The sequence below is a fragment of the Mesoplodon densirostris genome, chromosome 18 (assembly GCF_025265405.1).
Source record: "Mesoplodon densirostris isolate mMesDen1 chromosome 18, mMesDen1 primary haplotype, whole genome shotgun sequence".
NCBI classification, from domain to species: domain Eukaryota; kingdom Metazoa; phylum Chordata; class Mammalia; order Artiodactyla; family Ziphiidae; genus Mesoplodon; species Mesoplodon densirostris.
Genome location: NC_082678.1, coordinates 60,220,574 through 60,247,578, shown reverse-complemented (window position 1 = coordinate 60,247,578; position 27,005 = coordinate 60,220,574). Strand labels below are relative to the sequence as shown.

At 54.1% G+C, this 27,005-nt stretch overlaps 2 protein-coding genes across 4 annotated transcripts; both read right to left on the bottom strand.

Annotated features, from left to right (window-relative positions):
• Window positions 1-1,349: 1,349 nt before the first annotated feature.
• Window positions 1,350-12,550, bottom strand: LOC132479076 (septin-4-like). Of its 3 annotated transcripts, XM_060082638.1 has the most exons (13): window positions 9,606-9,739; window positions 8,879-8,903; window positions 7,220-7,513; window positions 6,798-6,891; window positions 6,258-6,344; window positions 5,648-5,771; window positions 3,073-3,207; window positions 2,842-2,959; window positions 2,652-2,753; window positions 2,358-2,454; window positions 2,103-2,265; window positions 1,844-1,943; window positions 1,350-1,572 (listed from the first exon to the last, which is right to left on the bottom strand). In XM_060082638.1, exons 1-13 carry the CDS (start codon window positions 9,668-9,670, stop codon window positions 1,513-1,515), a joined length of 1,464 nt encoding a protein of 487 aa, XP_059938621.1. In that variant the 5' UTR covers window positions 9,671-9,739; the 3' UTR covers window positions 1,350-1,512. The 3 variants fall into 3 exon arrangements, with proteins under 3 accessions (XP_059938621.1, XP_059938618.1, XP_059938620.1); XM_060082635.1 differs by lacking the exons at window positions 1,350-1,572; window positions 8,879-8,903; window positions 9,606-9,739 and adding exons at window positions 1,579-1,755; window positions 12,430-12,550; XM_060082637.1 differs by lacking the exons at window positions 1,350-1,572; window positions 7,220-7,513; window positions 8,879-8,903; window positions 9,606-9,739 and adding exons at window positions 1,579-1,755; window positions 12,430-12,550.
• Window positions 12,551-20,259: 7,709 nt separating this feature from the next.
• LOC132479265 (uncharacterized) lies at window positions 20,260-26,016 on the bottom strand. The gene is given in 4 exon segments (XM_060082816.1): window positions 20,260-20,463; window positions 22,115-22,215; window positions 22,846-24,331; window positions 25,870-26,016. Coding segments are annotated over 4 exon segments (1,938 nt in total).
• Between the last annotated feature and the right edge of the window lie 989 nt (window positions 26,017-27,005).

The window sequence follows — 27,005 nt, the reverse complement described above, 5'->3', positions numbered from 1 at the left end:
CAGGAAAACTGGAACCTTACCTGTGTTCAGTGCTTTAACTCCAAGGTTTAAAACAGTGTTTGTTGGGACGTCCCCGGTGGTGCAGTGGTTAAGAATCCGCCTGCCAATGCAGGGGACACGGTTCGAGCCCTGGTCTGGGAAGATCCCACATGCCACGGAGCAACTCAGCCTGTGCGCCACAACTACTGGGCCTGTGCGCCACAGCTACTGGGCCTGCGCTCTAGAGCTTGCAAGCCACAACCACTGAGCCCATGTGCCACAACTACTGAAGCCCGCCGGCCTAGAGCCTGTGCTCCGCAACAAGAGAAGCCACTGCAATGAGAAGCCCACGCACCGCAATGAGGAGCAGCCCCCTCTCGCTTCGACTAGAGAAAGCCCGCGCACAGCAACGAAGACCCAACGCAGCCAAAAATAAAATTAAAAAATAACAAAATAAATAATATAAAAATTTAAAAAAATAAAACACTGTCTGCAAACGAGCAGATGCTTAATAAATATTTGTTAAATGAATCCTGAACTCTTCCAGGACGATGACTGTACTCCAGCCATTCCCAGCAATTACTACAGTGTTTGGTGATTCCAGGGGTTTCAGCATTTGTTCAGTGCTCTATCACAGGCTTCCTCGAGTACAGAGCTTAATTCGTACTACATAGCCCTTTCCCCAAATCAGGGGAAATACGAAGGCTGCATGCAATTAATACGATGTTTTCTCGGGGGAGATATCAAATCCTAAACTTCTATGGGGTTGTCAGTACTGTATGTGGTAAAGATGAGAGGGGCTCCAGATAACAGAGGCAGGAGAGAGATAGTCAGGAGGATGGACAGGCCAGGCTGGATTCTGGGCACGGACTGAGCCCTGTCATGAGAGGGGAAAGTTTTCCCCACTCCCCCTTCCCTGCGAAAAGTCAGAAGCCAGCACCCTCCTCCAGCAACCTTTCAAAACTGGGTCCTAGGATCTCCTTGGTTTCCATGAGATGGTAAAGATACAGACAGTGGGCTTCGCTGGTGGCGCAGTGGTTAAGAATCCGCCTGCCGATGCAGGGGACATGGGTTCGAGCCCTGGTCCGGGAAGATCCCACATGCCGTGGAGCAACCAGGCCAGTGCGCCACAACTACTGAGCCTGTGCTCTAGAGCCACGAGCCACAACTACTGAAGCCCGCGTGCCTAGAGCCTGTGCTCCGCAACCAGAGAAGCCACTGCAATGAGAAGCCCATGCACCGCAACAAAGGGTAGCCCCCACTCGCCACAACTAGAGAAAGCCCGCGCACAGCAACGAAGACCCAACGCAGCCAAAGATAAATAAATAAACAAATGTATAAAGATACAGACAGTGACACCAGAAGCCACCTACAGATTTGTTAACCTTTATTTCCTCTGAGTCTCTGGGGAAGCAGCAGGGGTGTAAGGTGAGGTGGCAGGAGCTGCAGGGGCCTGAGCAGAGCTGGTGCTGGGAGGGGCCGGCACAGGCGGGACGAGGAGGTGGTGTTTAAATATTCAAGGCTGAGAGCCAGCTAATGGGTCTCCTTCATCTGTCTTTGGATTTTGTGCAGCATCTCCTGCATCCGTCGCAGCTGGAACAGGCACATGAATCAAAGTGGGGCCTTTCAGAGAGTCCTATAGATGTAGAGAAGTGCCCCCAACCTCTAATCCCTTCAGCCAGCGCCTTGGTAGCCCTGAGGTGTGATGGAGTCTCTGGGTAGAACCACTAAGCCACCAATCCAGGATCCAGATATGTACCAGGGCCAGGGATATTCCTATTCCCAAACCAAGAGATACTGAGGGTTATGATTAAGCAGGGGTCCTCTCGGGCTGGCGACCCCTACTGCCCCACCCAGCTCTCACCTCCTCATCTTTCTCTCGGATCAGCCTCTCGGTTTCTGGATCTGTCCCTGGTGGGACAGCAGGAATGGGGAAGTCGGTACCACTCTCTCGAGTCAGTTTGCTGAGGGGGAGGGCAAAGGGGAGTTCGTAAGGCTAGGGAGACCCCAGCACCTGCTGGGATTGAGCCCAGGGCCTATAGAACAAAGGAATGGCTTTGTCTCACCCAAGACTGTGCTTGGGACCCCACCCCTGCCAGCTCCGTCCTGGCCTTTGGCCATACTTGCGATTCCGTTCTTTCACCACCAGGCGGGTCATGCTCTGGATGCACTGTGCCCGGTAGTTCTCGTAATGTGTCTCCCGGGTCACGTCCTTCAGGTCCTGCATGTGCGTACGCACCAGCATGGTCCGCAGCTTCACAAAGTCGCAGTGCCCTGGGTTTTCCACTGCACAGCAAGGCTAGGGGTCAGCCAGGGGCATGGGTACAGGAGAACCCTTGAGGGCAAGGAGACACCCTGGTCACAAGCTCAGTGTTTACCTTCCACAATGCCCCAGGGGTACAGCCGGCCCCGAACTCGCCGCCCTCTGGCCTCTACCACCGTGTTGCTGCCAATTACAGCAAATGGGATGCTTTCCTGGAAGAAGTTAGGGGTGTCTGTCAACACCGCTATTCGCACCTGTTCCTTTCCACCTGTATCTTCATCTTCTCTGGTTCCTTCTAGGACACCAGGGTCCTCTTCCACCCCAGTAGCCCACCCTTATATAGAATTCTACTTCTCTTTTCTGCCCAGAAGAAACAAGTCGGGAAAGGGATGCCCTGGGGTGGCCCCACCTTTAGGGCTTGGTCCTGTAATTTGAAGTCCTCATCCTCGTCAGAGTCGCAGTCTGGGAACTGGTAGATCTTGATTCCAAAGTGCTCAATCTCCTCCCGGATCTGGCAAGCACACGAGGGGCCCATAGTTCTGGGGACCCCATCCTTTCCAGAAGCCCACCTGCTCCCCTCCCCCACCAGCTTCCCTCACTTTGCGTTTCTTGCGCTCCACTTCTGGAGGTGTCAGTGTGTCTGCCTTTGCCAAGATAGGCACGATGTTGACCCGCTGATGCAGGGCCTTCATAAATTCAACATCCAGTGGCCGGAGCCTGGGGAACAGGAAACTGTGACCACCTGCGGGTGGCAGCCCTGCCCCTGGTGCTCTTGGCCTGTTCCCTTGGCAACACCCGGTGGCGTCAGGAGCCTCAGGCTCAGACCATACCCGTGGCCAAAGGGCGAGATGAAGTACAGGCAGCAGTGCACCCTGTTGTCTTGGATGTTCTTGCGGTTCAGGCCGCTCTCATCTCGGAAATACTGCTCAAACTGCTGGTCGATGTATTCTGCCACAGGCTTCCAGCTGGAGCAGGGACAGACAAGCAGAGAAACTGGAAGTGAGGGCTGCCCAGTGAGCTCGGGGCCTGCGAGGAGCCCACGCCCCGAGCAGTCTTTTCAAGACTCTGCTATTCCCCGACTTGCTTCATTACATCTTCAGGGAGGTACCTGGGTGGGACAGGGCTGCATCTCAAACATCTTGATAGAAAATCAGACTCAGCACACAGACAGAGGTCAATAAGTACTAGCCTGATGAAAGGAAAAGAGCCCAGGTGACCAAACAAAGCAGTAAGACTGGCAAGGTGCCGGCAGGTGAAAACCAAATGGAGGGCTGGGCAGCCCTAAGTCAGGTTCACGGTTCAGCCTCAGAGCCTTTGCGCGTGTGGTTCCATCCTCTCCTCCGCCTCTCCAAGCCCACTCCATCCTTCAGAGCCATAGCCCAGAACCATCTCTTCCATGAAGGCTCCTGTGACTACAGCAATGCACACTGCTCTCCCCTTCCATCACCACACACAGAGGTTTTATAGAGAGAGAGAGATTCAACAACTTCCATTTTCAAGTCTCTTGCTCTTCTGTTACTGAGTTTCATCCTCACTGACCCAGGTGCCCTGATGGGTGGACATTATGAGGAGCATTATTCTCATTTTATACATGAAGAAGCTAAATGCAGAGCTGCTAAGAGACTTAATCCACATCACTTTCGCTAGCAAATTCTCTACCCACTCAAGCCCCTGGCCTTCTGACTCCTAGTTCAGTGTTTGCCACCACAATGCCTAACTCATTTACTAACCTAAGTTTTTACCTGATTGACACACGTTAGAGACCTGCTGCGCCCCCCACTCCCCCACTCCCACTGTCACTAGACTGTAAGCCTCCCAGTGACAAGGATTATTCACACTTGTTCTGCATCCCTTAAAATGTCCAGCACAGGCTGGACACCTCATCTGTGCTCAGTAAATTCCTGCTGGTTCACTAAATGAGTACGTGTGGTGGTACACTGTAAACTGTGAGGTGCCAGGCAAGAGAAGTTATTATTACTATGGAAGGCAAGAGGAGGTAAGTAGACTGATTGAAGGAGGGAGTGATACTTGCTGAAGTAGGAAGCAGGTGCTGGTCAGGGCTCGGGTTTCAGGGTGAGCCCAGTTTGCTGAGACATAATCCCCGATCCGGAAGGGTGGTGATGACTGGAGACCCCCTCAATCCAGCAGGACTATGTACAGAGACCAGGCACCATGTACCAGCACAGCGTGTGGCAGGAATATAAGAAGTGGCCCTCCCCTCAAGGCTTAGATCATGAAGTTGAAGATGAACCAATGTGCTGAGCCGAAAGTCACATGTTGTCATGATCAAGCACAAATGGAGGGGATAGTGGTTCAGAGCACAGAAAGGTCCGTAAGGGTCTGATCGGTCTGTGAGGCAATTATCCAGGGTCAGCTTCCTGGGCGTGTGACCCGTGCAGTCAGTCATACCAGGCCCACATTTGGTTTAGTCTCTGCTGTGGCCATGCTGAAATTCTTAATCATTTTGAACAGGGGACCCCACACTTTTATGTTTCACCAATCCTGAAATTATCATCTTAATATTCATGAGTATAATGTACACAGCCCTGTAAAACCTGTACGTTTTTCATGCATGTTCACATGCATCTTTCTGGGTTGATTTTCAGATCAGCTGGGTGAGGTGGTAAGGCCAGGATATTTCAGTTGAAGAAATGGGAATGTGGTCATTTGCTCAAGATCACGCAGTTCCTAAACGCTGCATCAAGATCTGAACTCTCAGGCTAGGCGTCTCAGCACCACCCTGCCTAACTCCCTCACCAAAGGCATCCCCTTTTCTCCTGTCCTTATCACCCATTCTCCTCCTCATCTACTCAGGTCTGTCTGACTGACCATTATCTAAGCATCCTTCTAGTTCCTGAAAAAAATGTCAGGGATGATTGCGGTGGGGCTGGCAAGCCACCTTTGATTTTGGCAGGTGGCCTAGAGGGTCCCGGGAGTTTAAACGCAGCTCCACCCATGCTCTCCCTTTGCCTCTTATTTCTCCCCTCACCCCTCCCTCCATGCACTCTCACGCCTTTAATAACTTGCTTGTAGCCCCTAAAATGTTGCTGGTGAAAGGAATGGAAGGAGGGAGGGTGACAACTACGGACCACCTACTGTATGTCAGGCCCCGTGCTACACGTTTTCACGTGTTTGCTTTCTTGAGGCTCTTCGTTCCTACCTGTGTCCTCAACCCCATTCTAGAACTGTGGGTCAAGTCAAGGGAACATTAGAGATCATCTGGTCCAAGGCCTTCCCTCTCACTTTACAGAGGAGACAGCTGGCTGGTAAAGGGCAGTGGCACGCTCGAGGGCACCAACCCCTCCTTCTTGACAACTGTGGGTGTGTCTGAGCCTACGTGCGCCCCTGTGTGTGTGTACGGAGTGGGTGGGGGTCGGGGCAGGGGCTGTGCTTGGTCAGACATACCACTCTGTGTTGTTGACCGCATCCCCAAAACCCGGTGTGTCCACGATAGTGAGCCGCAGCTTCACACCCTTCTCTTCTATGTCCACTGCGTGTTTAGTGATCTCCACTGTTTGCGTGATCCGCTCTGGAGAAGGGGGAAACTGAGGCCAGGGCAAGGGCAAGGACCTGCCCCGTCAGGACGCACCACCCACCCCGGCCAGCGCTGCCCAGACCGCCTCACCCACGCCGCCCCCCCTCCCGCCCCCGGGGGCTGCCTGGGGGCCTGTGCTCTGGGAACCAGCAAGGAGCACATTTCCCAACACAGGAAATGCCGGTGGCTGTTGGCTCTGGCCCCAGCCTCTTCTCTGCTCCCGGCTCTTTTCTCGGATTCCTGGAATCCTCTGGGGGGCAGAGACTCACTCCAAGAGCAGGATTCTGGTCCGTGCCCTGCTTCGGCACCCAAATCTTTAGGGAGCTGGCTGGTGGGCTTCCAGGCCAAATAGGCCTAGAGAGAGGCCGGCAGTCTCTCTAGGAAGCCACGGCTTCCCGCGCGCTGGGGAGGGCCCGTGCCTCCGAGCCCGCAGTCAGCCCGGTTTCCCGGGTCAGCTCCACGCCCCCCTCCCGTCCTCACCTTCAGCGCTGAGGAGCTTCCGGTCCCGGTACAGGTCAGTGAGGAAGAGGCTGTTGACGAGAGTGGATTTCCCCAGACCAGACTCTCCTGACGGGGGAGAGACGACAGAGGCACCACATCAGAGCTGCAACCAAGAGGCAACCCCGCCGGACCAAGGTGGCGGGGTTGCGGGGGCAGCCGCTCTCTCATCTAACTGGGAAGAGACTAACTAGACCACAGCAGAGCTGGCAGGAGGCACAGGGAAGAGCTCGCCCGGCCTTCTCATCTGGATGCGGCCCAGAGAGGATGAGAGGTTGCCCAAGGTCACACAGAGAAAGGCAACCGCCAGAAAGCTGAGGGTGATATGTCCTCTGTACCTCGTCACCACCCCCTCCCCTGCCACACATACACACTTTTGGCCACCCGCGTCTCGCAGCTATTTTGCAAAAAGGCACAGCCCCTGGCTTTCTCCTGCCCTACCCGTACCCCCTCCCCACGTACAGGCCATCCCCGCCTGAGACGCCTCCTGCCCAGCCCCGCCCCGCCCCGCCCCTGCTCTACCTGCGACCATGAGGGTAAAGTCAAAGCCTTTCTTCACGGACTTTCGGTGGACTTGATTGGGGAGGGTCGCAAAGCCCACGTACTCCTTGTCATCCTAGCGGACGAGAAGGCACAGCGCATCAGGGTGGAGGCAGAGGAACCCCAGGACCCAGCGCCGGCCTCCTCCGAGGCCCCATCTGGGGCTCCCAGCTGGGCTCCTGTCCCCGCTGACATTGTCCGTTTCCAACATACCTGGGGGGTGACACCACAGAGCTGGGGCCAACACAGGACAGAGAGGGGCTCCGGCTCAGCACGCACATGCGCGCGCACACGCACACACACACACACATGTGCACGTACACACACTCGGGCTCCCTCTCCTCCCTCCCTGGGTCCTCCTGCACCAGCCCACTGACAGGCAAAGGCAGGGCTGGAGGCCCTACCTCGGAGGAGTCATAGGGATCGAGCTTGCCCCACGGGCTGCGGGGCCGGGCTGAGGGGCTGAGAGGGGCTGAGGCAGACATGTACTGCTGGCTGTCAGAGGGCGGGGGCCACGACGGGGCTCTGAGCTCCAGGTCATCCTGGCAGAGGTCCGAGGCCTGGGGCCTCGGCTCCAGGATTTGGGGCCTGGACACCCAGGTCTTGGCCTCTGGGTGGTGGTAGGTCTCGCTGCCTGGGAAATCCTTCACGAATGTGCTCAGCTCTGCGTCCTCCGCGTCCTCCAGAAAGCGCTTGATCTGAGGGTTGGGGCGGGGGTGGGGCAGGCGGGCAGGTGGCAGGAGGGGACGAATGAAGGAGGAAGACAGGAGAAGGCGAGAGGGAGAGAGGAAAGCGCTTGTGGTTACCAGGGAAAGAACCTGCCCAGGCGGCCAAGCCAGAGGAAGAGCTCACCACCCCTCCCGCAACTGCTCACATGCCTCCCCGGTCCAAGGGTCCAAGACGTCAGGAAAGGCCCTGGGGTCCAGCAGCAGCCCTGGGCGGCCCCCAGAGCCCTTGCAAACTGCTCTGGGGAACTGAGTAGCTCCAGCCTCCATGCTCGCTCTCAACAGGGTGCTTGTTGAGGCTGCACCCCCAAGCCAGGACCAGGGACTGCCCCAAAGGCCAGGAAGTCAGGCGGAATGACGGGCAGCAGACAGAGGCGTTAGAGCTGAGAGGAGACTGTGGCTCAGGACTCAGGGAGAGTGCAGACAGCCAGAATGGGGTAGGGGCAGGAAGGAGTGAGGGAGGGGAGAAGGGAGCCGCCAGCCCCAGGCAAATCAAGCGCCAGCAGGCGTCTCTTCGCCTCCTGCCGCTGCAGTCGCTGAGCTCTGGGACTGAGGTGCAAACTCTACTGGAGGTGCTCACTGCCCAGGACTCAGTACAGCTGACCTGACCCCCCTTCCTCCAGACACTGAGCCACACAGAGCCTGAGCCTGTGCAGGGGCTCCCCAGGGGCGGAGGGGAAACCCGGCAGTGGGTGCTGAGTGTGGGTGAGAGGGAGCTGGGAGGGACCAGGTGAGGGAGGACGGCAGGACACTTCTGACGACCCCCAGGTGAGGGGTGCATACGGGGAAGTGCCCCCTGTGCCCAGGGATAGGCTTTAGCCTGCAGTGCGGGAGGGGGTCTGGTCTCAACTGTGACCCGCACGGCGGGTAGGCAGCGGGGGGCTGGCTCCTCTGTGGAGACCTGCTCCATCTCCAGCTGGGAAGGCAGGCCACTCCCTTCCTACTCTGACCCTCAGCTCCAGACCCTAAGCTTCCTCTCTCTCCTTTGGGGCCAGCCCCCTTTGTGGAGTGCCTGGCGGTGCTGGGCTCAGCTCGGCCTCACAAAACCCACGTGCCTCCCCCAGACAACGGACAAGGGCCGGCTTCACAGGCTGACTCACCCTCTGGGAATCAGCCAAGCCAGTGGGGGCTACCCCAGACCACTGTGGAGTCCCAGCCAGGGTGAGGGGAGATAACATGCCCGCGGTCTTCCTGCAGGCCTCCGTTTTACAAAGGGAAGAACTGAGGGATGCAGTCACGCTGCCAGGTTTATGCAGAGGGAAGGGACTAGAGGGGGAGGCTACAGGGGAAAGTGCCCTAAGAGCTACTTCCAGGCTGTCGCCTCTCAAGTCCCCATACCTGCTTATAGCCGTAGTCTCCAGGGCTTGCCGAGACAGGAAAAGGGGCCTTTTAGACAGAAACTGGAACCAGCAGGTAGGGGCCAAGTGGCCAGAAGAGACAGTCCTGAGGCAAGCCTGACCCAACAGGCTTTTTCTTACCCACAGTATTTGTGGGGGCCGGTGGGGTGACCACACATCCCAGTGTATGTTTGTTGTTCTGGCATAATTGCCCCCTTTCACTCTGCAAAGTGTCCCAGCTTGGACGATTAATTATACGGCAACAGAGAAGGGATGGGGCTGGGGGTGGCAGCTGAAGAGTCTGGGGAATTCGGGGAAATCCTGCCCCTCTGCACAACCCCACAGTGACCCAGCAGTCGGTCTGGGGGTCAGGCTGAGGGTGGGAGAGAGAGGACTGCACTCCGCCTGGTTTCCCCAAGGGCACTGAGCAGCGGGGCAGCAAGGAAGGGAGAAAGGAAGGCACTGATGGAGACCCCCAGCCCCTGCGATCTTCAAGTAGAGTCACCAGGAACCCAGCACCACTCTCCATGCCCGGGAGCAGCTCATCAGCACGGAGGGGCCCACAGGGGCTCTAGACAAGGAGCCAGGACACGAGGGGCCTCACCTCCTGTCTGTCCTTCCCTGCCCCCGGCTCCGCCAGCGGCCAAATCATTTTCTGACTTTGAGCCCCAATCCCAGACAATGCAGGCGGAAGACAGGGCGGGTCCACCCATCTCCCAGAGCAGCACCTTACCCCAGCTTCAGCTCTGTCCCCAGGGACAGAACTGCCTTGCCATCCCAGTGAACGGTCCATGTCCCACGCTTCAGACTCCCTGTCAGCAAGCTCTAGGTCTAATTTTATCTCCCAAGAAAAGTTCCTCACACACAGAAACAGCCTGGTCTTGATGCTCTTGTTGTAATCCAGCGTCCTGACTTGCTCCTTTCCCTTTCTCTCTGACCCCCCTGTGTCTGTCAGGGGCCAAAAAAGCCTGTGGAATGTCCTTCCCCAAGCCCTCCTCCTCCCTTCCCTTGGCTCCCACCCTCCAAGGACAGCTCAGCTGCAGCAGGATCACTCGTTTTTTCTGCAGTCCCCTCCTCCTCTGATTGGCTGCTCCACGATGCCTGCCCGCTGCCTACCCTGATGGGCACAGCACCAGCCTCCCAAGTCTGTCTGCAACACAGGCTCTTGATCCACTTGCCCTCTCCTGTAACCCCCAAGGACACTGAGGCCTGTCAAAGGGTTGAGACCTGTCCCCAAGGTGACCTGGTCCATCAGTACACAGGGCAGCTACCCAGGAGACTCCAGTCCCAAAGGATTCCAATCTCTTTCACCTTAACTTCAAGCAGTGCTGAAGCAGTGTGGGGTGTCCTATAATCCCCTGGGTGTATGTTCTCTTAGGAATGGCCCCACTTTTCTTCCCAGTGTCCCTCTGTGTTCTCTCAGTGGAGAACCGCACTGCCTTCAGAAATCCGCCCCTAGATTTCCCTGCAGAGAGTCCCAGCCACAGAGAGGCCTTTGCTGCAGGGACTCCTTCCATCCTAGGATACGTGACCTCTGACTCATGGGGACCTGTATCACTTTCGTCACCCCATCACTTTCAGAGAGTCAGCAGGGGAGCTGCTCACACTTGGTCTCTGAGGGGCATGAGTTCAGGTCAAGGAGAGGCTGGGATCCCAGAGGCTTCAAAGTTGCCGATTAGGAGGGAGACAAACTGAGGGACCTAACTGGGAGTGTGCAGATGGGAGCACTTGACTAGGAGTCAGGAGGCCAGTGTTTCTGCTTTGGCTAGAAATACCCTTTGTGATTTTGAATAGGGTCTTAATTTCAGGGCCTTAATGTCCAATCATGAATGGCCCTTCCTTGCCTCCCAGGAAGGCTGGGGAAAGAAAGCACTCCCAGATGACAGATACCTCAAGCTGCTTTGAACCTGGGGAGAGAAGGTACACCTCAAGTCCCAGGGTGGTTATTAATGTTAGCCAAGTCCTTCTTTTTGCATGCCAATTAAAAACCCCTGGGGCTCCTGGGCTGGGGAGCTCTCCCCACTGATCTCTGAAGCAGCTGGGTGCCTGATCTCCTTTCACAAAGTGACCCTCACAGAGAAGTCTGGCTTGACATGAACCCAGTCAGCTTAAGGACTGAGCTGGCTTGAGGCAGGGGCCTGAGGCTGAGGACGCTGGTGGTGACGGGGTGCCTTTAAATACAGAGGAACAGGGTGGCCTCAGCCAAGCTGAAGCACCAAGACCTCAGCTGAACTGAACTTCGTGTGTGGCAGAAAAAGCCCCTCTCGGCCCCTGCACTAGGGACACTTGGCGCTGAGAACAATCAATGCTCCCCAGGCTTCCATCCCGGGCACAATCAGTCTGTCCGTCCGCATGTGAAGAGAAGGGTGGGGGCAGGGATAAAGGCAGGCACCACTCGGCCTCTCCCAGGAAACCCCCTTTTGGGGAAGGTCACAGTGTCACCAAGACTTCCTGGCCAAGACTTGGGCCTCGGCCTGGACACAGCTTGAGAGAGAAGAGCCCAAAAGGTTGGCCTTTCTAGACCTGGAAGCTTCTGATTCCACAGGGCCCAGGAAGTTCCTTTCTGGAGGCTGCCCACAGCCAACATCCTGCCCCACAGGCTGGTCACGGATCTCCTCCTGCTGTAAACAGCCTGTGCTTCCCAATGCAGAGGGCAAAGGCTAGGGGGCTTCCAGACTGGGAGGAGAAGCTGGCATAGGGCCTGCAGGCCCTGACACTCAGCATGCTGTTTGTGGCAGACTCTGGCAGGGTTGGCAGGAAAAGAGCTCACACCCTCACAGCCGAACATCAAAGCTTCCTACCTGGGGGTCTTCAGGGTGGTTGGCTGGGGTTACTGTTTCTCCTCCCACCACAGGCAGGGGGCAGGAATGAGTCCCCTCCACCCTCCATCACTGCAGAGGGACCTGGTTTGGGGGGAGGGGGGAGGATGCAGCAGGAGGAAGATTCCCCATGGTTCCTGTCTCAGAGGCAGAGGGATATAGCTGATCCCACGGGGCAGGATGGTGGCTGGGCCTCCCTGTCTCCGAGGTCCCTGGGCAGATGGTGCTGTGGGAAGGGAGGGCCCAAGCGTCTCACCATCCCTCCTGGCGAGGCAGGCAGTGTTTGCGGGCCTCCTGTGTGTGTTTTCCCAGGAAGTTGGTGCTGGTCCCTGAGCCCAGGGTAGGTGGGCGAGGAAGAGTCACCCAGGTGACAGCTGACCCAGGCAAGGGGGGGGACCCTCACCTCCGCCCCTGCCTGACTCACTCACCCCAGCCCCCCAGCGCGTCTCGGCCGGCGCCCCTCCCCACCCAGCACGGACCCACCCCTCCGTCCAAGAACGGGGCAGCTACCCGGTGGCCGGGGCCCACTCCGTGTCTGCTCGCATCAGAAGAAGAAACTTGGGAGCAGCGACGCAGCGACGCAGCGCCGTCCGCCAGCCTGCCTGTGCCCGCGGCAGGCGACAGCGCCTCCCGCCCCGCACAGCCTGGACTGCGGCGCCGCAGGTCTCGGCGAAGCCGCCCGGGAGCGGCGGGCCCTGCGCGCCCGGCCCCGCCCCGCGCCCGCCAGCCTTACCATGGCTGCAGCCCGGGCCGGGCCGGCTCCGCCTGGACAGCGCCCGAGCGACCCGCGGCCGGAGCTGCGTGCCGACCTCGCCAAACGGCCTGCCCCCGCCCGCCGCCCCGAGACCGGACCGGCCGGGGGCGGGGCCCGGCGGCGGGGGCGGGGCGGGACGGCCGCGGGGCGGGGCCTGCACCTCGGCGGCGCGGGGAACCGGCGCAGGCTGCGCGAGGGGCGGCCGGCCCGCCGTGGGGCTTTGCGTCTCTCGACCCCCGGAGACAGGGTGCGGAGAGGCGCTCGGGACAGGGCTTCGCTGGTCACTTGGCTCTTCCTCACTCAGCCCCTAAAGAGTGGCCTGCGCAGCAGCGCAGCATCGTGGGGGCTTGAGCCAGTCCCCAAAGCAAAAGGAAGGGCCCACCTGGTATCCCCAGGAGAAGAAACCTTTGGAAGGAGAGGGGAGTTTGCCTCACAGCTTGGAGAGAAACGATCAGTTACCCCGGAGAGTCCACAAGGTTTGTGGGAACTGAACCCAGCTGATGTCCAAGTTACTGATTGTCCATACCCTCTGTACACCTCCTTAGGTGGAAGGTCAGACAATCTCCACCTCCAGCCAAGCTGTGAAGAAGAGACGGGAGGTTCCCTTCGGGCAGGACCCTAGATTAAAGAGTAAAGAGGATTTGCTGCATCAGTTATCCCGGGATCATCTGTTGGAAGAATGGAAGGGAGAGGCTGAGTGGCCTTTCCAGGGAAGTGAAGCCTTGCCTGTGGCTGTGGAAGTGGTGAGGGCCTCAGGAGAGGCCATGCTGGGCAAGCAGGTGAGATGCTGTGGGAACAGAATCCCCAGCAGCTTTAGAGGCATTAGAGGCTCAGAAGGGTCAGCAGCAGCTAGGAGAACAGAGATGCTTAGGGGGTGGGGAGTTGGGGGGGATTTCCTGAGCTAATACAGGTCAGGCTTCTGTGGAAGTTTCCAGCAGCATGCCCCTCCATGACTTCCAAGAGTCCTCTTCCAGGGCAGACTGACTGGCTTTAATACACTTTAGACAAAACTGAGGCCACAGGCATGGCCCCCTCCCTCTATTGGTAGAAGTGCCAGAGGCCTGCCTACACTGTTTCAGTCTGATCTGTGACCCAGTGGTCTTGGTTGGGATCCGTCAAAACTCAGCAGAGAGAGGGAGGGGGCCTGGGTACCACAGGTGAGATCAGGTTCAGAAAACATGGGGCTGCTATTGAATATTTGGCAATGGTGGGCTGGAGGATAGAAGGGGTGTCATTGCTTAAAGAAGTGCAGGGAGCCCGGGTTCGATCCCCGGTTGGGGAACTAGATCCCACATGCATGCTGCAACTAAGAGTTCGCATGCCGCAACTAAGAAGCCCACATGCTGCAACTAAGAAATCCGCATGCCACAACAAAGATCCTGCGTGCCACAACTAAGACCCAGCGCAGCCAAAATAAATAACAAATAAATAAATTTTTTAAAAAAAGAATACCTCTTAGATGCTTCAGTCTGCAAGGCCTGGACTGTGAGTGCTGGGCCCAAGGGAGAAAGCCTATGTCAAGGAAGACAGGCCCTATCACAAAGCCTTATTTTCCACAATCATAATGTCCCTCCTTCCCCCAGTTCTGGCTGCTGCTCAAGTGTAGACACAAACACATCTCAGCTAGCAGCTCATCCTCAGCTGCAGCTGGAATCCCAGCTCTGCTCTGGCACCTGCTGCCCAGACCCCAGAGAGCCCTGTGTTTCCTAAGGCATGTTGGTGCCAGCTTGCTTTGAAGGAAGTGAGGCCCCAAAAGAGGAAGGGACCATGGAACTCATCTCTAAGCCAAGAATCTTGTGGTCTTGATGGTCACAGGCCCAACCTGAAGCATGGGCTGGGCAAAATAAAAGCCTAAGGTAGACTCTGGGTCACTCTACCTATACAACCCCGCATGCTAGCCCTGTAGCAATTCAGGGGTCTCCATGAGAATTTGGCCTGGGAGTAAGTCCCCATGCCAGCTCTGGCAATGATCTCACTGCCTGAAAGTCCCTTCCCCTCCCTGTGCTTCTGTTTCCCCTGTTGAAAGAGAGGATTGTTCTACCCTCAACTCCAGCTCTCATGTCCTATATTGGGACAGGTAGAGTCTGACACTTGGTCAGAAGCAGGGCTGAGATATAGCAGCCCTTGTGTGAGTCACTGATCACTGTGTGCTCTGTGCCACCTCCAGCCAGCAGGTTGTCTGGCCAACCTTGCCTCAGTGCCCCTCAGCTCTTGGAGCTCTGGTTCTCTCTTGAAATTCAACATCCCAGGAGTTCCCTGGTGGCCTAGTGGTTAGGATTCCAGGCTTTCACTGCTGGGGCCTGGGTTCAGTCCCTGGTTGGGGAACTGAGATCCTGTAAGCCATGCAGGCAGAAAAGAAAGGAAGGAAGGAAGGAAGGAAGGAAGGAAGGAAGGAAGGTAGAAATTCAACATCCCACCAGGCATTGATGTCCTTGACTGGGGTACAATTTCCGGGAACTGCTGGGGTGGGGTATTCAAGCCAAGCGTCTGGACAGTCGACACATACCTTGCACAGAGGGTGATTCTTCTAGGAAACTCATATCAGCAACCACGGCCCCAGTCTGCTGTCCTGGGCCCCCTCTACTTAGCTTAGGCTAACATGGTCTTTACGGAAAACCTCCTGGCCCCCCCTCCATTTCCTGCCCACCCATGGGTGAAGGGTATATGGCACAGTGATGGCAAACAAGGATGCTGCACTTGGGCCAAGCCAGGGCCCAGGTTCAAAGTCAAGAATACAGAGTAATTACCACCGGAAATCAGGATTTCAGATCTGCCTGACTAGCAAAGGCCACATTTGCCTCTCGGTAGCAGTTTCCCTTAAGTGGTGCAACAGCTAATAGTACCCCTGCCCCAGAGGTGTTGAGTCAGTGATGATACACTCAGAGAGCCCTGGTGGAGCCAAACGTCTACCTATCACTGGCTTGTGTCTTTCAAGGAAACCTTAGCCAGTCTGTCCAGCAAGGTCTGTGCAGAGGCAAGAAACCAAAATACGCTAAACCTCACTCCTTCCCTTATTGCTCCCCAGTGACCCACGATCCTGGGGCAAGCACAAGATGCGGGCGGCAAGGTCAGGGAACACAGTGTTTCCTGGCACCTGCTGAACGGCCGCAGCAAGGGACAGTTCCAGAGCCAGCAGGGTGATAGAAGCCAGCCAGAGGGCCCTTCCAACATCCTCTCTGTGGCAGGGCAGGGCCCAGGAGGCTCAGGGACGGAAGGGACTTACACACCTCCTAATACCACTGCCCCCTGCATGTCTGACTCCCTTCAAGTCCCCCTCCCTTGACCTTCCAGCCTCTGCTCGAATAGCTTCCATGGCCAAAAACTCACTGACTCTAACAGCCGCCCTGCAATCTTTGGGTGGTGAGTTACCAAGGTCTTCATTATGCTGAGGCAAAATCTGTCTCCCCCTGGTGTTTACCCTCCAAGCGCCTCCATGCTGGAAGCTTTGCTGACTCGTTGCCCTGGACTTTTTGTCCTTTGATATTCACTTCCTTTCAAGTGATCCATCTGTATACTTTTCTCTCCAAATTAACCACAAGCCCCTCAAGGACAGGGAGTATGTTTTCTATATTAACCTCTACTCAACTTCAACTCAGTGAATATGTCATGTGATGTCTGCCTGGGTGATCAGGCCTCTGCCCCCAAGAGATGTCTGATCAATATGGATTGACCAGGAGGAATCATTGCTTAGTTTCCACTCTGGTTTTGGAGTACAGACAAGCCTCGAGGCTATGGGCTGCGCTGACCCATAACCTGTCCTTCATCCTGGCTGTTTACCAGCTCACGCTGACCTCCCAGCCTCTCAGTTCAAATGCAGAGACCCAGATGTTACCCCCACTACAACCTTTCCTCTCACAATTCTTGATATCTAACGGTGCTACTGAAATATCAGGAAGTTATCTTCCAGGAATATGTGACTACAGAAAAAGGGTTTATACACCACATATGAACCCCTGGGGCAAGATGCTCCCTAGAGCGCTCCAGGCATTGATGAGCAAGCTCTGGGCCTCGGTGTCTTCATCTGTGAAATAGGGAGAAAAAGTCTACCTCATAGGTTTGCTGTGAAGATTCACTAAGGCAATACACTTAGCGCTGGTATAATCACTAAAATCAATGGCGGCCGTTATCTCAGCTAACACCGAAATTATCAACATCAAACTAGCAGCTGTCAACTGTGACTATTTCAAATGCCTCCCCTCCAAAGAATTAGCATGTGCATGTGTAATGGGTGTAGAGGGATGGCAGAGAAGCCTTAGTCTAAAGTGACATTGGAATGACCACGCTGCCACCAACTGTGGCGTCAGCTTCTCTAGCTAGACACCACTCTATCTCTAGAAAACAGGTCTTGGTTTCAGACTTATTGAACCCAATTCCCCAAAGCAGCCACTGTTGAGACCCCTGGAGCTAGATGACTTTGCCTGTGGCAGGTGTGCCAAGGAAATGACCTTGGTTGATCCAGTCCTCCCATCTACAGTGTCAGAGTCTGAGCTTCCCTCAGGAGCTGCCTTGCATTCTGTCTCCCTCCTCCAGGCCTGCATTCAGCCCCCAAGGTGCAGCTGTCTCTTGCTTCTCCCCTCATGGCAGCTGGGCCAAAGGCAGCTGAGCAGAGGGGGGTGAAGGGACATGATCATTTCTGTCACTCAGGACAGCCTTCCTCTGGCTGAGCAGCTGTCAGATGGCTTCTGCATTACAGATTTGCTTCCTCATCTGAGTACGCACCTGCCCTCTGAAGCCAAGCTCCCGAGTCTACTCAGGCCCCCTGTCTCTCTTCTTACCTGAAAAACCCACCATTTTAAACCGCACCAAGCTACTCTGATAGAAATGTGTAATGTTGGAGATGGGTTCCAGGCAGGGAACCAAGTAGCTTCTGGAAGTACACTAGAAAGTCCTAAATGGATGTGGCTGATTCTTCCCTGTGTGTGCTCATCCTGGGCAGACCAAAAAAATGAAGGGCTTCTGCCGTCACGCTCGGGAAGAAGGCAGAGCATTGTCCTGCCCTCATTGTACAGACAGAGGGGGTAATCTGCCCAGGTCTCCCGGTGGAGGTGGGACGTTACCCCCCTGCCCTGTGCTTCCAGAGGCTCTTGCTGAGGCACACCACACCATCTGTCCTAGGGTGACCAACTGTCCCAGTTTGCTCAGGGCTCAGGGAGTTCCCAGGATGCAAGACTTTCAATGTTAAAGTCAGGAGCACCCGGGGCAAACCCTGATGAGTTGGTCAACCTAGACTGTGCCCAGAATAGCAAGTCTGGGCCAGAGGCCTCCAGCCTCCCATCCTGCTCTGGGCTTGACGGCCCACGATAGCTGCAGTGAACAAGGTACCATCTGACAGGACAAGCAGCGGGGTAGCGAGGGTCAGGCTGCCATGAAAAGCCTCCCAAGGAGCCCTGCCCCATCTTCAGCAGTTCTGCTCCATCCTTTCAACAACCCCCTTCCCTTTCAACTATGAGCCTCTGCACGAAGCAAGAGAAAATGAGGGGGTAGGGAAATGACTCTGGGGTTCCCTCCAGACAGCCCATATCCTAGGCTTCTCTTAACATCCCCAGGAATGCGGAGCCTCCCTGGGCTGCTCCTAGGCTCTGGGTTCTTCCTCGCCAAGTTAATCTACCTGAGCAAAACTTCCCTGCGACTCAGGAGCCAAGAGGAGGCTGGCCGTCCCAGCCCCCAGGGACAAACGACATGTCACCCTTAAGATACTGAAGTCGGCCTTAGGTATCACTGAAACAGCCTCCTCTTGTTCCTGGCCTGTTTTCCAGAGTTGATTCCTTGCATAATTGATAGAGCAGGGAGTGAACCACCTTGTCCCCTGACAGCACATCTAAGGGTGAGTAGGTTAGGTGCCTTGAGGACACAGGATCTTGGGACCAGGGCAGCCCCTCCCAACAAGAGCTGCTTTATTCCAGGGAATTCCCCAGGGTTGTGTGAGAAGACAGCCCCCGCTGACCGCAGAGGGCGCCCTCAGGACCTTCCTATGGAGCTTCTGCTAGTTCTGATACCAAAACAAAACCCACCAGGAATGTTTCGCTCAGTCCAGCATAGCCTCCTCCGGGAAGACTCCAGTCCCTAATGTCCCAAACCAAGGATGAGAAGCATCTGTCTACCCTGCTCCTTAGACAAAAAGGTCTTGAGGGGCCACCTGGGAGGAGGCTGAATCATGCTCCGCCCCCAGCTGTGGACCCAGAAGGGCTTGTGAAGCTCAGCAACAAACAGGCTGCCATCCACGAGCCAGGCGCCGTGGCTGGGCCCCCAGAGAATTCCTGCCGGGAATAGAATCTGGACCAGACTCCACAGTCAACCATTCCTAGATGAGAGGAACCAGAGGCCTTGGACACCAGCACCACAGAGTCTTCATCCTGGGACTGCCTGTGGGCCATGCAGCCTAGGGATCAGTCTGAGGAAGGCCTAGCTCTTGCACACCCTGTGAGGAGAGTCCCGGGCCCATGTCCATGCCACCCACTTCCAGAGATCCAGAGAAGACCAGCAGGCCCCGCTGCCTGGGAGTCTTCTCTTCCCAGCTTCTGGGCAGCAGCTCTGCTGCTGAACAGGCTGGAGAGCTGCAATTATTGAGACAGGATAAGAGCTATTTTGAGAAGGAGCCCTCCTGCTGCCAAGGCTTTTGACTTCCTAAACTAAAACAAGATGCCTAAAGAAAGAGGGCAAGCTGGAGAAAAACAGGAGGAACTTGCTCTGTCAAAAGCATCATATCCCGAATGAGGGGAAATGCGAATCCCTTCCCAAAGGTATAGGTTTGCATCAAGGGGTGAGCAAGAGGCTGGCTGTTAAGATATCCCCCCGGCTTTGGGAAGGAGTGGGTAACCTGACCGCCTCCCCGCAAATTCCCTGCTGACTCCCTCTCTCCTAAGACCCTCCAAGAGCACTTATTCAGTCTGTCGCATTCATTTGAACATTTGAGCACAGACTATTTCATATTGTTGTTTAAATGTTTCCTGCCCATATGTCTTATCTCCCCATCCAGATGGTAAGTTTCTCAAGGCCAAAGAATGTGTGTGCTGTGAGGCTTCCATGGTTTCCTCAATAGTGCCTAGCAGAGTGCTAAGCATCTGAATAGAAACTGTTTATGGAAGGAGGGGAGAAAAGGAGAAAGGAAGGAAGAGAGAAAGGCAGGAGGGAGAGAAGGATTTACTGTCTTGCACGGAGATCATCTCTAAAAGTAGCTGCTCCCACCCACAGCTGAGCCCAGGGCACGGGGCTAGATAAGCAGCCATGGCAGAGGGGGTGGCAGCCGCATTTCTGGCACATCCCCTGCAGCTGTTCTCTTATCTGAGTCCAGGCTGTTCTCCCCTGCCACACACACATCTCATTTGTCTTGCACCTGTAGTCAACTGTCCATCCCGGGCTAGTCCATGAATGGGCTCGTCCATTAGAAGCCATGCTGGACTTTGGGTGAGGGAGAGAGATGGCAAGAGAAAGAGCGAAGGCAAAAGAGCTTGGACTGGGCTTCCTGGTGGCGCAGTGGTTGAGAGTCCGCCTGCCGATGCAGGAGACACGGGTTCGTGCCCCGGTCCGGGAAGATCCCACATGCCGTGGAGCGGCTGGGCCCGTGAGCCACGGCCGCTGAGCCTGCGCGTCCGGAGCCTGTGCTCCGCAACGGGAGAGGCCACAACAGTGAGAGGCCCGCGTACCGCAAAAAAAAAAAAAAGAGTTTGGACTATCTTATCAAACACGGACCAAGAAGAGTGAAAGTACTTACAGGAACAAGGCACTGCGAAATCAGGACACTCTTTGCCAAATTCAGGACACAGGGCTGCCGAGAGCAGGGCTCACCTTGTGCCTTTCCAAGTTGAGGACTCAAATAGTGTGTAACCCAGAAAAATGTCCCCTTTCTGGAGTGCCCTGGGCTGGAGAGGGGAGAGCCAAGCGGGGGTGGATCCGGCCTATGGCTTCCCGGACAGCCTTCCCACAGAGCGCTTGGCAGGATTCATCGTGGGCCAAAAGGTCTCTACCCCTCTCCAGCGTTGCAACCAGCTCTGGTACCTTCATGTCAATGCCCCTCTGGGGAGATGCAGCCCCACAGGTGCACAGCTTGGCAAGTGGAACACGGGCTAGATTTCAGCCCCTGCTTCTCTGCCAGGTGCCCTTGCCCAACCTGCCCAACCATAGGGAGCACCTCTGTCTGTCTCCTTTCACATCTGCTTCCATTAAAGGGTAAGAGAGGGGGCTTCCCTGGTGGCGCAGTGGTTGAGAGTCCGCCTGCCGATGCAGGGGACACGGGTTCGTGCCCCGGTCCGGGAAGATCCCACATGCTGCGGAACGGCTGGGCCCGTGAGCCATGGCCGCTGAGCCTGCGCATCCGGAGCCTGTGCTCCGCAACAGGAGAGGCCACAACAGTGAGAGGCCCGTGTACCGCAAAAAAAAACCCAATAATAATAATAATAAAATAAAAAATAAAAAATTAAGGGTAAGAGAGGCACTTGGATAAGGGGGGAGCACGGAAAGACGGGAAGTAACTTCCCAGGGGCGTTCTTACCTCCTCATCTGTTGTAAGGCAGAGAGTAGAAGCCAGGCATTCCCAGGGGGGCAGCAAATGGAACTCAGAGAGTGCCAACAGGAGGGAAAAAAGAGAATTTTACTAAAGATGTCCAGTGGACTTGGGCACAACCTGGCCCAAATCCCTTCCTAGTCCAAAGTGGCCCAAATAACAACGGCTAGCATTTACTGTGTGCTCACTGTTGCCAGGCACCATGCTAAGTGCTTTACGTGTAATAGCTTGGCGAATCCTTGCAGGAACCTTAAGAGGAAGCCATTGTTCCTAATAACAGATGTAGGGAAACTAATGACTGGAGAGGGAAAATAACTTACCCAAGGTCACAGGCAGAAAATAGTGGACACAGGGCTCAAACCCAATAATATAACTCCAGAGTCCTTATTCTAAAAACCTCTCCTTTATGGATCTTTGCTCCCTCTGAGGGGCAGGACTGCTGGTGGGGACTGGATTGCATTCCCAGGGCTCTCGCCTCTCTAGGAACGTCCTCATCTAGAGCCCTGGCCTCTCTTGTGCTCACAGGGCTGGAGCATGTTTTGGTCCATAATGCTTGAAGCAGGAATTCCTTGCCACTAAGATGCTCTGTGTTAGGACTGGTTCCCACCTTCCCTCCTATCAGAGAGGTCAAGAGCACAAAGTGAGTGTGGGGAGGTGGTCAGACCCTGGGGATTCTCAAGTTGGCTGGCTGCAGGACCCACTGATGTCCTCACCTAGACATCCCTGGAGAGCCTGCCAGGGCAGCAGCCAATAAGTACCTCCCAGATCCTGGGATGGGGGCTTGAAGAGGGTTCTGAGGAAGCAGAGAGACACATGGGGAGACCCCCTCAACCTGAGTAAGTTTGGAGTTAGCCCTGAGTGAGACCATGAAGCAGGTAGCTTGTGTTAACGGGGCTTTTGATGTTTTGCTTTTTATCACATGGCAGGTAAAGACCAGCTAATCTGAAAGGTCGTGGGCTTAAATCGTTCTCCATTCCAAAAGTGACTCCTTCCCGTTAAAAGGAGACTCTTGAAAATGAAACAAGTTTCCAAGTCCCAAAGGAATGACTCTAACAGTAGAATTCTAGGCAAGAGGAGAAGTTCCTTTGCCCCTTCAAGTCAAAATCCCAGCACGTGCCATCCTAACAGATCTAACTCTGTGGATACAGAGGCCACCCTCCCAACTGTCCTCCTGCCTCCCAGCCCCCCAGAGTGGACCCACAGGAGGGAAAAGCACAGACCTTTTAGCCACCAGATGATACAATTGTAGATTTCCTCGGAGACATCTGAAAGTAACAGAGATTGTTGCTCTTTTTTCTCCCTGTGGGATACACGCCCCCTCCCCTCACTGGGTTAACATCTCCCTTTCTAGCTCCATGTTTCTCCACACAAAGGTGCCCTCAGCCCTTGATGTCTCCAAGAAGCTCCTCCAGCCTGAGACTAAATGTCACATTCCCACTCTCCCTTTTCCCCACCCTCTCTTTGTGCCACTGTTAATGCCTCTCCCCCCTTGGAAGTCTAAGTCCCAGCTCATTTATGGCCCACTTTGTTGCCAGAATATTTACCTGAGGACCCTATTCCCTTTACCAGCTCAGTTCTTTGTCTCCACTCTCGGGAAGTAGCTTCCCACCCTGCACACCACTCTCTACTACCTTCCATCGAAAGGCTAAGCAGCATTGCCTGGAAGAGTCAATGCCTGACGCTGTCCCAAGCGTCATCATCGATGTCATTAGCTTGGAGTTCAGAGAAGCTGGTGGGGAAGGAATGGAGCAATGGGCTCAAGGATGGGTCTGCCTTTGGCTCTGGCAGGAGGGCAGCTCTGAGGCCCAGAATACAGAGGGGGAACGTCTTGCCCACCCCAGCATCCCACCTCACTAAATTGGGGCTGCACCTGGATAGTCTGCTTCTTCACGTACCCAAGAAGAAAGCACTAAACCTTTGAATGGGTTGTTTGGAGGTGTGCTTGGGGACCTGTGGCACTTCCCTCGGCGGTTCCGGGCTTGGAGACTCCTCTGGTGATGGTGATGGTGATGAACTTGCCTTCCCTCTCTGGAACATGAGATCCTCACAGAAAGGGCTTGATTCCTTTTCAAAAAAGGGCATTGACGGGTCTACAGGGGAAGGGAGCTCAGGCTCGGAATCAAGTGTTATTGGCCGGCTTTGGGGCATTTCAACTTCAGGGTTGAGTAAGGCCCACCATGAGGAGTCTGGCCCATATCTCGGTAAGGACCGAGGGGCTAAGGGCCGAGGGGTCAGTCCCAGTTCTGCATGGACAGAGGGCTTTCCAGAGGGCTCTGGATGCCCAAGTGTGGGTCCTGAGGACACATAAGTACTTTTTGAGGGTCTTGTGGTATGCTGCTTATAGATGGGCTCTGGAGTGACAAACGTGGAAGATTTGCAGGGGCTCTCAGACACGGCTCGAGAGGTCACACGGGAAGCTGACTGTCCCCCGGGGGAGATGGTGACCTTGCAGCCACCCTCACTGTCTCGTCGGATTGAGGACTTCACGTTGGGCTCCACTTCTGATGATATTAAGACCTTTGGGAAGGACTTGGTTTCAGTGTAGACAGAATGCCTGCGGATAGACTCAGGCTCTGGGCGCATAGAAACTTTGTGTCCACCATCCAAATCTTTAAGGGAGGAGAGTCTGAGGGGTGATTCCAAGTTCATACTTCTATGCAAGGCCTTAGGTTCCATGTAAATTGAGTTTTGACAGCCCATTCCAGATTCTTGGCCAGGGACCCGTCTCTGGGTTGGTCGAGAGTCTGTACAGATGCGGCTGCCTCTGCGTTCTGGGCTAGAGGGTCTCCTTGGAGATCTGATAGCAGCAGCAGTCAAACTCTTTCGAGTGGGCTCAGTTTGGACTGCTTTATCCTTTGGATAAACCAAAGGCCTATGGGGAACTCTGACCCCTTGTGGGTACTGGACCTTGGAGGGTGGGTCTTCTTCTGAGATTGTCAAGTTGTCCTTCTGGTCGACAAGACTCAACCGGCGAGAGGATTTGGCACCTGGAATTAATGAGTAGCGATTATGGATATCATGCCCTGGTTTGCTCTCACGCCCTCTTCTAGTTGCTTCCTCTCTGGATGTACTAACATTCTGCTGCATCTGGACGGCATGGAGGTATGCTTCAGATTTTGATCGGGTCTTGGTTCGACAGCTGGTTGCTCTGGAGAGGCCTGGCCCTGAGTTGGGGGAGATAGATTGAGGGTACTCTGATGCTAAGTGGGAAATGGTGGAATGCCCAGCTTCTGATCTTCGATGGGCCATGCCACTCCGCTGGCTTGAGGCAAGATCGTATTCGTGTCCTCACTGAGGGGTTGTGTTAGTAACCTCGGCCCCTTTCTGTGCTGAAACTGCTACCTTGGACCCAGCTTTATTTGTCTTGACCGTATTGTGCCTCTGTGGATAGAGCCCATATTTTACCGGCTGGCTTGTATCCAGGGTCCTAATGAAGCCTGCATATTTACCCTCAGTTTTAAAACCTGCTGTTCTTGCACCCCCACAAAAGTGGCTGCTGTTATCCAAGTGTCTCAGATAGTCCCCTTAGCTACCTGCCTGGTGATGTCATAAAGGAAGGAGCCTCTTATTAAATATTCTGGCATACAGCCACAATTCTTCAGATACTCTTATGTAGTAACTGCAAGGAAACTGTGGATTTGTCTTTGGAGCTGACACCGCCAAAGCTTTGACCAAGTTCTCAGCAACACAAGGATTTCCTGGTGTGTATAAAAAAGCCTCTAGATCCTCCCTTACTCAGCTCAGGTTCTAGGAATTCCCAGAGGTTCATCCAGAGAGAAGGAATCAGCCTGAATATGCTACTAAGGCAAGGCTACTCAAATCAATCACACTGTGTTAGCCCCAGTTTTAATAAGGTGCAAGGCACAAAATTGTCCCAATTTGGTTTGGAACTGCACTGTATATAAGTCAAAAAAATAGAACTCCAGCTTTTTACAGGTTTCATGGGTGATTTGGTTGGTCCTGGGGTGAAAATCCAGGTTGCTCAAATCATAAATTCTCACACATTCTTGGCCCAGGAGTGAGTGTAGGATTATAGAAGGGATTTGGAGTCAGTCATTGGTTTCAATCACAAATGGCTATTTGTGTACCTTGGACAGGTTACTTGACTTGCTTGAAACTTGGTTTCTTCATCTGGAAACCATTGCCTGGTAGGTGCATGTCCCACAATAAATGTTAGTGTCCTTTCTCCTGATTCCCTCCTCTCAGCTATCATGATCAGCTGGACTCCAGTTCTTTCTTGATTTGAAGAGTGATTTTCCAACTTGGATGACCATTTTGGATAAAAGAGAGACACTGTCATCTTTCTTTCCCTTTCACACACTGGTTCTCTCTCTCAGTCTCTGACACAGACCCTACCATATCCAGCATTTCACTGTTGACTCTGAAGGGTCATGGCAGTTATGGGATGTTCAGAATCACTGTTTCTGGATCTTTTTTTTTTTTTTTTTTTCTTTTTGCGGTATGCGGGCCTCTCACTGTTGTGGCCTCTCCCGTTGCGGAGCACAGGCTCCGGACGCGCAGGCTCAGCGGCCATGGCTCACGGGCCCAGCCGCTCCGCGGCATATAGGATCCTCCCAGACCGGGGCACGAACCCGTATCCCCTGCATCGGCAGGCGGACTCTCAACCACTGCGCCACCAGGGAGGCCCTGTTTCTGGATCTTTATATTCAGCCTTGATTAGAGACATAAAGTTAAAATTTTTTAAAATCCACTTTTTTTTTGGACGCGCTGTGAGGCTTGTGGGATCTTAGTTCCCCGACCAGGGATTGAACACAGGCACCGGCAGCGAATGCGCCAAGTCCTAATCACTGGACCACCAGGGAATTCCCGGAAAACCCACGTTTTTTTGTATCAGGAATCTCAATAGATTGAGAAACTATGAGTTACTGACACAGGTCTTAAATATATAAAATACTGGCCCTCAGGCCTGCCAGGTCCCTGGTGGTGGGGACCCAAGGGCCCATGTAGCCTTCTCTGGCTCCCGAGTCCCAGGTCCTTCTCTCACTTCTGCTGATTCCCACCTGCACCCCAGACTCAGGGAAGAGCAGCAACGTTTTGTAGTACATAGTTTTCACAGTGCAAGCGTTTCACCTTCTTGGTTAATTCCTAAGTATTTTATTCTCTTTGATGCTATTATAAATGGAATTGTTTTTATAATTTCCCTTTCAGATGGTTCATTGTTCATATATGGAAATGCAACATATTTTGGTATGTTGCCTTTGTATCCTGGTACTTAGCTGAATTCATTGATTAGTTCTAATGTTTTTTTTGTGTCTGTGGACTCTTTAGGGTTTTCCACATACAAGCTCATATCATCTGCAGAGATAATTTTACGTCTTCCTTTCCAATTTGTACGCCTTTTCTTTTTCTTGCCCAATTGCTCTGGCTAGAACTTCAAGCATTATGTTGAATAGAAGTGGTGAAAGCAAGAATCCTTCTTTTCTTCCTAATCTTTGAGGAAAAGCTTTCAGTCTTTCCATACCATGGAGTATGATGTTTGCCATGGGCTTTCATATATAGCTATTATATTGAGGTAATTTCCTTCTATTCCTAGTTTGTTGAATGTTTTTATCATGAAAGCTGTTGAATTTTGTCAAATGCTTTTTCTGCATCAATTGAGATGGTCATGTGGTTTTTTCTTTCATTATATTGATACGGCATATTACATTGATTGACTTTTATATATTGAAACATCCTTGCATTCCAGGAATAAATCCCAGTTGGTCATGGTGTATAATCTTTTCAATATGCTGCTGAATCCTGTCTGCTAGTATTTTGTTGAGGATTTTTCCACCAATGTTCATGAAGGGTATTGGTTTGTATTTTTCTTTTCTGGTAGTGTCTTTGTCTGGCTCTGGTATCAGGGTAAAACTGGCCTCAGAATGAGTTAGGAAATGCTCCCTACTCTTTAGTTTTTTAGAAAAGTTTGAGAAGGATTTGGTATTAGTTCTTCTTTAATTTTTTTAAATATATATTTATTTATTTGGCTGTGCCGGGTCATAGGTGCAGCATGCAGGATCTTTGCTGCAGCATGTGGGCTCCTTTAGTAGCAGCA